This window comes from Galeopterus variegatus, unplaced genomic scaffold, assembly GCF_000696425.1.
Source record: "Galeopterus variegatus unplaced genomic scaffold, G_variegatus-3.0.2 Scaffold462, whole genome shotgun sequence".
Lineage (NCBI taxonomy): Eukaryota > Metazoa > Chordata > Mammalia > Dermoptera > Cynocephalidae > Galeopterus > Galeopterus variegatus.
In genome coordinates, this window is record NW_007726573.1 from 309,005 (window position 1) to 321,274 (window position 12,270).

At 33.9% G+C, this 12,270-nt stretch overlaps 1 protein-coding gene across 3 annotated transcripts in view; it reads right to left on the minus strand.

Moving 5' to 3' along the window:
- Positions 1-589: 589 nt before the first annotated feature.
- RBM27 (RNA binding motif protein 27) overlaps positions 590-12,270 on the minus strand; it is a 56,431-nt gene continuing 44,750 nt past the window's right edge. For all 3 annotated transcript variants that reach the window (XM_008569073.1, XM_008569071.1, XM_008569070.1), the window contains 4 exons: positions 11,879-11,983; positions 11,568-11,759; positions 2,583-2,693; positions 590-1,042 (listed from right to left, as the gene is read on the minus strand). In XM_008569073.1, the coding sequence (XP_008567295.1) occupies positions 959-1,042; positions 2,583-2,693; positions 11,568-11,759; positions 11,879-11,983 (492 nt within the window). In that variant the 3' untranslated portion in view covers positions 590-958. The remainder of the gene's footprint in view (positions 1,043-2,582; positions 2,694-11,567; positions 11,760-11,878; positions 11,984-12,270) is intronic.

Genomic DNA, 12,270 nt, shown 5'->3' on the forward strand with positions numbered 1-12,270 from the left:
CTTCCATTACCATTAGTCTCATCAAAACATCACTTATTTATCAAGGTGCTGGTTTAAACCTTTTATTGGGGACTGACTTTTGGTGGCCCAAATGGATCAATTAATCTCTATAATGGGTAAGTCAGGCCTATTAATAAAAAGGCAAGAGGAAGAAAAAGGGGATAAGAGACGGACAATAGGTAAGAGACTTTTACATTCTGAGAGTGTTATTTTAAAAAAAAAAAGGAGAACTAAACGAATGCTAAGTATCAAAGCAAAATAAGAATCAGTAACAGGAAAAGTTCAGGAGTTAATATGAGAGCATGGAAATACCAGAGGTAGCTACAATTGCCTTATAGCATTTAAGAACACAGAGTTTGTTGTGATTTTCACTAAAATAGTACTACTGCACAAAAAACCCTGAAAAAAATTTAGATTGAATACAAATTGGGCTCCTCCATAGTAAAAAAATAAAATAAAATAATAATAATAATACATTTACTTTTCTTCCAAGACAACTCTTGAAAGCAAAAGGGTATTTAAATTACAAATAACTCCTACTGTCTGACGACCCATCCATAACAGCTGAGAGTTAAGAGATTGCAGGCGATTTTGACATTTAATGAAATTTTATCAGCAGATTATAATCCAAAATAAAATTTCTGAACACCCTGTCATTTACATCATAATCCAACACCAATAGCAACAAAAACAGGTGGTGTGGAAAATAAGGCTCTAGAGATTATCCATGTCATTCCTGTGGATCTTCACAACTGTGTAAAAGTCACTAGGCCTTTGGTGCTTTAATATCATGTACAATTATGAGATGTGTTTAAATAGCAAACTTGCTATCCTTAGACCTACTGTGTTAAAAAGAAAAAATAAAAAAATTTTTTTGGCTCATTGACTTCTTTAAATAATTTTAAAAAGTTGTTTTTCTAAACAATATCCCTAAAAATTATACAGCTCGCATCAGATTTCATCTTCGCCATGAACGAGACTCATATTCATCTTCATCTTCATCATCATCATCATGCAAAAACAAATCTGAGGTTTCTGTTTCCTGAAGAAAAAGAGAGGGTAAAAATCTGCTTAGTAGTATAAGAATGTTACGTAAAATACTTTTTAGGCCAAAGGACAAATAGACTCGTATACAAAGCCCAAGCTGGATTTACAAGTGATGTACTCAGAAGATCTTTCAGGGAGAAAAAATTCAAAACATTTTTTTAATGGCATAAATTCTTCTCCCCTGAAAATTCTGCTAGGAGATTTCCATTCTAACATCATCAGGAAAATAAAATAAACAATATGTGGACATTCAGTAGGGTAAATAAAAAATACCTATGAGATATATTTCTAATGAATTGATTTAAATTAATTTTATTACATTAACTAAAAATAAGGAAAATAAATGACCACTCAAACTCCTGTATCTTTCCTTTTACAAGTATACCGATCCAATTATCTGTGAGGGATGAGTACACTAACTTCCCCATTACACTGACATTTCAAATCTTATACAAAAATCCAAAATCTTACACGAAGTAGAAGTATCTACAAATATTACTAATATACCAGGACTTTTCTTTTCTTTTTTTTTTTTTTTTTTAACATAGGGAACATTTCTGCTTTTGTTAGGTAAAATGCATGGGTTCCACATCTGTGGATTCAACCAACCCCAGATGGAAAATATTTGGGGGTATAAAAATTTCCAAAGTTCCAAAAAGCAAAGCCTGAATTTGTTGTGTACCAGGTGCTATGATGAATGCACATGAATGAAGTGATGCATAGGCATTACAGTAGGTATTATAAGTAATGTAGAGATGATTTAAAGTATACATGAGGACGTGCGTAGGTTATCTGCAAAGACTATGCCATTTTATACAAGGGATCAGAGCATCCAGGGATTTTGGAACCCATGGTGGGGAACCAATCCCCCATGGATACAGAGAAATGACTGTAGTCAGAAGACAATCAACTATAAATGCTAGACATCTTTGAAAAACCAAGATTATGATGAATCTGGAATAACTTGATGCAGGCTGTGTTCACTTTCATAAACTAATTAGAAATACAGGAGTGAAAAAAGCAAAATTAATTCTCATATGTTTTAAGAAGCTTATTATTCAGTACTCGTATTATTTAGGTCCTTAGTTTTCCAATTCTTCCCTCTATGTCCAGCTTCTACACACTTTCATTTTAATCAATTGTACATAAAGAGAAAATAAAAAATTCAAATCTATCATGATGGAACTTGAAGAAACGAAAAGCTAAAACAACCAATTAAAATTTAATTTGTTCATGTAATCCATGTCCTCATTTACCAGAATAAAAATTTCTAGAGGCTAAGCCAAAATAAATGTAAATAAAAGAGAAGAAAAGAACAGTCTCTCCTAGACCAGAAGAAAATAACTCCCCAAAGAGCTTGTCATTTCTGTAGTTGTTCTAACTCTGTACGAAACTTCTGGACTGGTCTTAACTAACTGCATTCATATAGGCAAAACCCAACATTTATTTCTTTAATTTATACTACTTAATGTCAAGAAAAATATATAATCAGGAAGTAGTCTAATCCAACTCTTATTTTCAGTCATTAAATTTACCTCCTCCTTGACTTCCTCTTCCTCAGTCTCAGTGGATATAGACGGTACCTTGGGCTTGTGCCATGATATTTGTAGCCGACGGTCTTTGAATTTTGACCCTTGGTTTGCAGCCTAAAATACATTTTAAAAGAACGCATAAGTTTGCACTCATATTTACTACTGATTTCTTCAAATTTTGTGCTATTTGAAAAGGGTAATGATTTTATGGGAAAATCTGTTTAGGTGGATCTACAATTTTCAATGAGAGCTAGAAGAAAATGAAGTCCCTTGTAATTAGATCAACTATATGGTCTGGTTTGCCTAGGATAGTCCATGGGTTATGTCTATGTCATGTAAATTTTAGTATTTGTCTTGGTTGGGATGATAAATTATAGAGCTACTCTACTTATAAAAGTAATGATGTGGACAACAAATTTTTTTTTATCAATAATTACTGATCTTAAGCTTTGATATCTACATATTTAGACTAAAACCTTAAAAATACACACACAATTTCTTAAAAAGGTGAGTCATCTCATGTCTTTTCATCTCACTGCATCTCTTGCAGCCTCACCTATATTTGATAGTGTTCCCACTGTCTCTTCTGAAATGCTATACAGTGACAAGTACTACCCAGCTCATCTACACATTCAATAAACATTAAACACCAACTATCCAACCTCAAGGTAAAACTGTTCTGTTTCAGGTGTGTTTCTCGGTCTACCTTCTAAACACTTTTTTCCTCCCCAGCAAATTCCAATAAGAGAAAGCAAAAGTTTAATGTTAAAGACCAAGCAACAGAGACAAAAGAATAGGAACACAAAGTTTCCCGAAAGTAAAAGCTTGGTCATCCCTACAGCCTTCCTATCAAAGGTGCTGAAATGTAGAATTATCCCCATTTTGGGTGCAATTCTGGAAAACATAATAGAAGTAGTTCTTTTGAATTTGGGGTCTCACTCTAGTTTGTCTAGGAAAATTGATAAACCTCATAAAGAATTTGCCAAATGTTTCCATAAAACACTTGGAGCACTGCATGGTAAGACTGTACATTAGTCCAGACCCTTAACACATCAATTACTGCCTGCATAGATATTCTGCTGTGATCTAAGAAAAAAAGTTAACATCATTCCTGTGGGGGTTATATGCTTGTAACCTAACACAAAACACTTTTGACTCCTGGGACAATATCAAACCTGCATATCAAAATGGACTTATCCAAATATATATTTACCATCTTTTAAAAATCAGTTAATGTGTGTAACAGACATCCTTTGCCCTTTTACTCTATCCTTTGGCAGCTCAATTATAGAGAGGCTTTCATTATTTGTTTCATTCATTTCATTTCGTTCATTATTTGAATTTTTAAATAAAAATATATTACTTTTATAATCAGAAAAAGCAATAAAGATTTTTTAGTCTGTAAGGACTGGGTTGCCCTCCAAAGAGAGTAGCAGTTTGGTCCTCCAAAAGGAATTTTAATGCATTAAATGTACTACATACATATTACTGAAGGGAGAGGGCCAGAAATTTAATTTGTATACAGTCTGTAACAAAGAGTAACTCCCATTATCTAATTTATTACAAATCAGGTAAGATCAGCAATTAGAATAAAGATGTATTCTGACAATACCAAGTGAGGAACTCTCATACATGACCGGTGAAAATCTAAACCAATTCTAAACTAGTAAGAATCTAAAACTGATGAGGTTCATTCAGTAATTCCACATATATCCAACAGAAATGTGTGCACATGTGTAGTAAAAGACATCTATAAGAATGTTCATAGCAGCACTGTTTATAAAAGCCACAATGTACAAATAATCCAAATATCCATCAGTGGGAAGATGGAAAAAGAAATTGTGGTATATTTATACAACTGAATATTATAAAGCAATACAAATGGAAAACTACTGTTACATGTAACAACATGAATGAATCTCACAAACACAATGGTAAACAAAACAAACTGACACAAAAGAAGACATATTGTGTGATTTCATTAATACGAAATTTAAAAAACAGGCAGAATAATATTATATGATTTTTTTTTTTTTCTGGTGGCTGGCTGGTAGAGGGATCAAACCCTGGACCTTGGTGTTATTGGCACCACACTCTAATCAAATGGGCTAACTGACCAGCCCTCTGAATAATACGATAATATTTAGGAATTTACATTTAGGTGATAAAACTACAGTTAATTCTCGTTATCTGCAGTAGTTATGTTCTAAAAAATTTCCATAAAAACTGAATTAGCAAATATTAAACCACTGGCTCTGACAGAATACAAGGTTATATATTCTTATGAGCCTCTGGAAGATCACAACATTTTTGTTAAGTGATCAGTACATAACCTTGTTTTATGTGTGTTTCTGTTTAAAGACACCTTATTTAATAAACATTGTTGATTCATTACATTGAGCTCATGGTCAAAAGCACTACAACTCATGCCCATACAAAGCTTATCTAACACATATATCTTTGTAAGGTACATCACAGCCTTCTTGCGCTTAGGAACACTAGAAAGCACTTCAGAACTACACTTGAAGGCCATTTAAAACAGTTTAATCACCAGCAAAAAGCAAAAAACTGAGAAATATGTGGCATTAAATAGACCGCAAAAAGGACATTTGTTTACAGCATGAGAGCTGAAAGAAGAAAGCAAAGCAGCACCTTATTCAACCTGAGCTGGAAACACGGGCACCAGGGAACTTGCAACACTGTGCATGTCTGAGAATGACTACAAAAGCACCGTGACTATTAATTTGGGGGTTACAAATAAATTTTAGTGGATAGAAGAACTGGCAAATATGGAATCTGCAAATAATAAGGATGGACTGTATGAAGAAAGCAATGAGGAGATTATCATAAAGTGAAAGTAATGTTACTTCTCTGAGGAGTAGAGAAGATAGAGACTGGGGGGGCACACGGGGGTCTTCTGCGTTGCTGGGAATGCGGTTTCTTGACTTTAGGGGTAGATACATGGATGTGTGCCTTCTGATAAATCATTAAACTATATGTTTCTAATTGGTATAGTTTGTTTTTAATAAACATTTTAAATTGCGTCTTACACCTTTATGATTTTAAGGAAATACCAAATAGCTAAGATTTCTATGTGAAAAAAGCAAGGTTTGGGATGCAGCCCTATATTTATAATATGATCCCATTTTGGTAAATGTTTTGAAAGTGAGAGGCTTTATATATGTATTCTTACACACATAATTTTTTTCTATAAAGATATCAAAGAACAGCAACTATCTTAAACTATCTTAAAGAGTAAGCAAATTAGTAAAAGAAAGGAGATTTTTACTTTTTATTAACCATAATTTTAACCATTTGCATGGATTACTTTTCTAAATTAAAAAAGGACTTAAAAAATTTAGGACCGACCTCTTAAAATATCACTTATCTGTTAAAATGTCTAATTTTGCTATACACAATATATTCTCTCACACAAATATCTAGACATGGATTGAAATAAGGAAATATTGAGAAAAAATTAGATGTCCGTCAATATGGTACTATATAAACATAGTAATAATAAATCAACATAATGAAATACCATGCAGCCATTAAAAAGAATGAAGCAACACCAAATGCACTAGTATAGAACAATCTCTAATAACAATCTAATACATATTAAGTGATAAAAACATGTATGAAAGAGTATTTATTAACATGCTACCATTTCTGTAAAAGAGAGAGCAAATACAGTCATGTGTTGCTTAGTGACAGGAATACTTTCTGTGAAGTATATCATTTTTGTCATTGTGTGAATATCATACAGTGTATTTACACAAACCTAGATAGTATAGCCTACTACACACCTATAATCTTATGGAATCACTGTCATATATGCAAGTCATCATTGACTGAAACGTTGTTATGCAGTACAAGACTGTAATAGATTACCTTTGAGAAGATACAAGGTATTTCAAAAAGTTCATGGAAAAATAGAATTAAAAAATAATACAAATCTTTCCAGTGACTTTTTCAAGTATCTTTTATGAGAAACTGGTTAACAGTAATTGCCTGTGGGAATGAAATCAAGTGACTGGAGGTAGAAGGGAATCTTATTTTTCATTGTACGCATCTAACACTTTTACTCTTTTTACATTTTGTATGTGTGCTGGCCAAGAAGATAAAATGATTCAAATTAAAAAAAAAAAAAGAACATATATATGAATATGAGCATATCAATTATATATCATAAATGAAGTCATATGCAGTAGCTTAGGGTTCTTGGAACTTTATCGGTAGAAGCTGCTCTGACAGAAATTCACCTAGTCTAGCCATTTTCTTAAGTCAGAAACTAATGCCAAATCTGTGCCAGTCATCATTCATCAATCACCTGACTGGCCAAGAAGAAAAAAAAAAAAAAACAACTGAAGTGCTACATGAGGGTATGGGAAAATATATGTACTCTCATCCAATGTTACTACAGGCATAAATTAGCACAACATTCCTGAAAGGTTGTTTGGTAAGCTATACCAACACTTTAAATATGCATGCCTTTAACCCAGTTATCTCATTTCTAGGAATTTACTTAAAGTAATGGTTCTCAATTGGAAACAGTAACATCATTCTAGGTAGTATTTTGGTTGTCACATTGACTGAAGAGCATTAAGTAGGTGTGAGCCAGGGGTGCTAAAGATCTTGTAATGTACAGGACTGTCCCACATAATGAAAAATTATCCCATTCAACAATGCCAAATCCAATAAGATATATATAACACCGTTTGTAATAGTGAAAAATGAGAAACCTACCTAACTAACCATCAATAGGAGGCTGGACACATCAGTAATGGTACATTCTTACAACAGAATACCTTTAAGTAAGATAAACATATGTTGGCTGGTTAACTCATACAGTTAGACCACAGCCTTACAACCCCAAGGTCACGGGTTCAAATCCTCTTACCAGCCAGCTGCCAAAAAACCAAAAAAAAGACAAATGTGTACCTGTATTCATAAACATTAAAGACTCCCATGACATGATACGGCCAAGGTCACGGGTTCAAATCCTCTTACCAGCCAGCTGCCAAAAAACCAAAAAAAAGACAAACTCCAAACACTTACCAGCCAGCTGCCAAAAAACCAAAAAAAAGACAAACTCCAAACAGTGAAAAAAACAAACTCCAAACAGTGCAGGTAGAATGTATACGTATGAAAGATATAGGAGTTGCAAAGATGTTCATAAAAATGTAACTGGAGAGAATTCAGATTTGCTATACTTTCTCCTTTATAACTGTGTTATTTGGATGTTCTTAGAGCAGGTATTATCTTTCTAAAGGAATTTTTTAAATTAAGAGAAAGAAAATTAAGGCAGTTTATAGTTTCAGTGATGTAAAGGTCACAAAACTATTATTGCCACATTTCACTACTAAAACTAACTACCAAGATTACATTTTTTTATCAGAAGAATCCTCTACACAGTATAGTGTACAGAAAAAAAATAACCTCCCAATCACCAGTGATAGATAATGACAGCAAATATCAGTAGTTCACAACACATCTACGTTACTGAAAGTTTTTAACAAGTCATGACGAAGGGCAATTAATGAAGCACTATCCAGAAAAGTCTCTCCAAAAGTTAAAACCAAAGAAAAGATAACTTTTGTTCTGATAAATGCAAAAGAAAATTAATTGCCTAACTATAAGGTATCACTCCCATATACAGTAAAACTCTCAAATATATTTTTCAGGTACTTGGAAGATGGGTAAAAATGCTATCTTGAAAGGCTATGGGGAAAAGCTGTTTGTGAATAGTCTTCTGTAATTACAGCAGAGGTACTCAGCTGCCTTATATGAAGTTCCAGGAATGGCAGGGGTGGGAAATTAGAGGTTCTTGCCAGTAAGAGCATAAAAACTATAATGAATTATATAAATATTGGGGGCCGGTGGGGGAGGCATGCAGAAGCTCAAACTTCTGAATCTCTTACTTTCTTAAGACTCAAATGGTTTTCTGGCTAAAGATGGAGGACTGACCATCTGTTGTATGTAATTTCATATCCCCCCCCTCAACAGAAATGATAGTAGAGTGATTTATTTTTTAAAGGCATAAACCCACACACACAAAAAAGAGAGAAAATGAGAGAGAATACAACAAAACCACAAAAACTGGGGAGGTGGGAAGCAGAAAGACTAATAGGAAGTCAATATACAATGCTTAAAATTTAAAAATCAAGAAGTAACAGTAAAAACAGAAATGAAAAAAAATACCGAAAGAATCAGCAAAAAGAGTTAAAAGTGGATATCTCTAAAGAAGGGAAAAATGAAGAGAATAGAGTGAGAGACTGCTTACCATTATGGCTAAGTTAATTTGACTCTTCAAATGATGTGCATGTATAGCTTTAATGAAAACAGAACTAAAAAAATTGTAACAGAAGATTCTAACATACTAGAGGTTGTTGCTATTTTCTTCTTTATATATATTTGCATCCTTCTAAGTTTTCTTCAATGAACATCATGTAAGATACTGTTAGCTGTCAAACCAACAACTACTTGACCTCTTTCTTTTTAAAACAGATCCTGATTTTCATCACCAGCCAGTCACCACATGTGAGCCTCAACTCAGAAGGTGAACCAAAATTGGTTTAATCATAGTAACTCCAATTCTCTCAACAGGGATTAGTTCAGAAATGGGTAAGTGACAATTCTGGCTAAGATATACAAAGGCACATTGCTAGGTGGGGCCAGGGGAGGAGTGGTGGTGGTGATAGTGGTGAGTGGGAATACTTTCTGGGAAGGTTTCCCTCACAATGTTAAAAAATGGCATAAGAAAGGTATACTTCTTTTCCTGCCTTTGGACATTCTTACTGGAGGCTATGAGGACTGTTGCTGCAGCCATCCTGAAACCATGAGGAAAAGCCTAAAAACAAAAGCCAGCAACAAGGATAGCAGAGAAGAAACATGGAAAGAATTTGTGTGGCTGAGTTTCTGAATTAATCAATCCTAAAACCTCCTACCTCCAGACTTCTTGAAAAGAAAAAAAAATAAATGTCCATGTTTTTCAAGTTATTTATCTGTTACTTGCAGCCAAATGTATCCTGAGAAGCCTGTATTGCCTTCATAATCAGGAAGGAAAAAAAAAATCCAAGTTCTACCCTATATCACTGAGTACAACAGCTAAACCACACTACCACCATTCAAAAATCTTGTAGTTAACTGATGCATACTACTTGAAAAATGCCAAAATACAGTCCAAATATTCCACATTTTTGGAAAATAACTTAAAAAAAAATTCTCACTGAAATTAACTGGACCTCTCTTTAATCAAGGATGAAGCAATGTACTTTAGCTCTTGCGGTGTCTGTGCCCTTTAAGCAAGGCTCTATGACTCAAAATTTTTAGCTTTTGAAGTAAGCATTAATATTAAAATACTTAACAGGAATTCTTCATAAAGACCTTTAATATACTCATTCCTCTGCAAAATAAAAGTGATAGACAAAAATTCTTTTTTAAGAAAGTTCTTTCCAAACTTACTGCTCTTGATTTTTAAAATACAAAAAGTCTATTTATTATATTTCTTTTTTTTTTTTCCTGGCAGCTGGCCAGTACAGGGATTTGAACCCTTGAACTTAGTGTTATGGAGCACCATGCTCTAACCAAATAAGCAAACCAGCCAGCCCCTTACATTTCATATTTTTAATAAATATTTTTGAACTTAAATATTTAATATATAAAGAAATACAGTAACATATACCAGGAGTCTATAAACTACAGGGGTCTGTAAACTACAGCTCTCAGGCCAAATGTGGCCCGGAACCCTGTTGTTGATGGCTGATGAGCTAGGAATGGCTTTTATGGTTTTTAAAAGGTTATTAAAAGATAAAAGAAGTAAATGAGGAAATAGAAGGAGAGGAGGGAGCAGGTAAAAGGAGAGGGAAAAAGAAGAAAATGTGACAGAGACAATATGTAGTCCACAAAAACCTAAAATATTTATCTGGCCCTTTACAGAAAAAGTCTGTCAACTTCTGATATATACTATTATTAATGTATACATCTTTATGTTCTTACATATAGCCTACATTGTATATTCATGCAGCCTTCACAAGAATACCCCACACTTGTGTAGCACTCCTCCACGTATTATCTATTTTACTCCTCAAAGTCACTTAAAGCTATTCTTCTACTTTACAAAAAAAGGAAAATATGGGTTACACCAGTGAAAGAACTGGGTCAAGAGTGAACTGGCCACAACCCAGGTGGCTCTCAAATCTGGACACTCATTATAACAGTCTGCCATTCTCCAAGAGTCAAGGCTAAACAGGATCAAGGGGCAGCAAACTAATAAAACACTTGGAGTAAAGCCTTATTTTTACGATTTCCCTCATTATGTTTGACATGTAATAGGGCTGAAAATATTTTCTCTCAAAAAAGTTGTTTGAGGAAATAGGGAACCTGGTTATCTTGGTTCTGACACTTGTTAACTATACGATCTTGGTTAACATTTTAGGCTTTAGTTTTCACATCTGTATACGTAGGATTTCACATGTATACAGTTTCTTGTGTATTTCACATTTGTATAGTTTGAGTGCTTGAAAAGAGAATATATATACTCTGTGTATGTCCAAAGTAATAAAAACATTTGCCTATAGCAAATTTCTATTTGCATGTTTGCCTAAAGGTGGTCAACTCATTATACAGAATATAACTAAACATGTCTGTTACCTTAATAAATTCTTTCTTTTAATTTTGCCTCCATCCCAGTTTATTTTCACTTATTGACTACAAATACCTGGCACGCCATGTAATAATCCTAAAACAAAAATTAAACGTAGCTTTGGAACTTGTCATTACAAATACATTTATATGGAATATTATGGAATTACAAAGCAAGAACTTCTTCTTGACCTTGAAATGTATTAATAAGAATTTGCTAATAATACCCATGCTTTTACAACTAAATTTTCAATCTATAAAACATCTGACATTATACAGATCGAAGAAAGGAAAATGCTGAATACAGTGTTTTCAGAGTTGGCATTTGCTACTTTGAAAACTTACTGAGAAATGCTGAAGTAATTCATCTTTTTCCTCCTCAATGAATCCCCCAACTGTTAGTGCTTTGGGGCGGTGGTCTACCACCATGTGGTTTAATGAGCCCCTTCCTCTTCCTCCACGGCCTCGGCCTCTTCCTCGACCTTGAGAGGACATGGTCTTTCCTCGACCCACAGGTAAAATACCTAATCGTGCAGCCTGAATATCAGCAAAAGGTAGAATGTACATTGTTAGACTAAGCCTTGTAAATAGAGGAAGAGAAAACTATTTTTTGAGATGGTAAATGTGGTGGGTCAGTAACTTCTTCTAAATCTCACCTCAACCTGTAACTGACTGAGTTTTTTCCGTAATTCTGTCGTGTCTTCTCCTGAGGATAGCCTCTTGTGGAGATCCAGTTCAGTATCTAATAACTCTTTCTGGGCCTTTGGAAAAATTAAGAGTAAAAAGGTATTTTTTAGATAACTTCCAAGATCTTATTCAGGACATGACAGTTACACAATGACACACATTTCTTTTGGGAAAATGAGAGTGAAAGGATACAAAAAACATGCGTGCTTTAAAGAAAGTAGCTTTACAGACATAACACTGCAAATATTTAGAAAGCACAATGATATCTGTGGAAAATAAACAGTATTACTGCATTAGGTGACCTTAAAATCAGACTCTGGGGCCGGCCCAGTGGCGCACTGCTACAGTGCGCCGCTTGGGA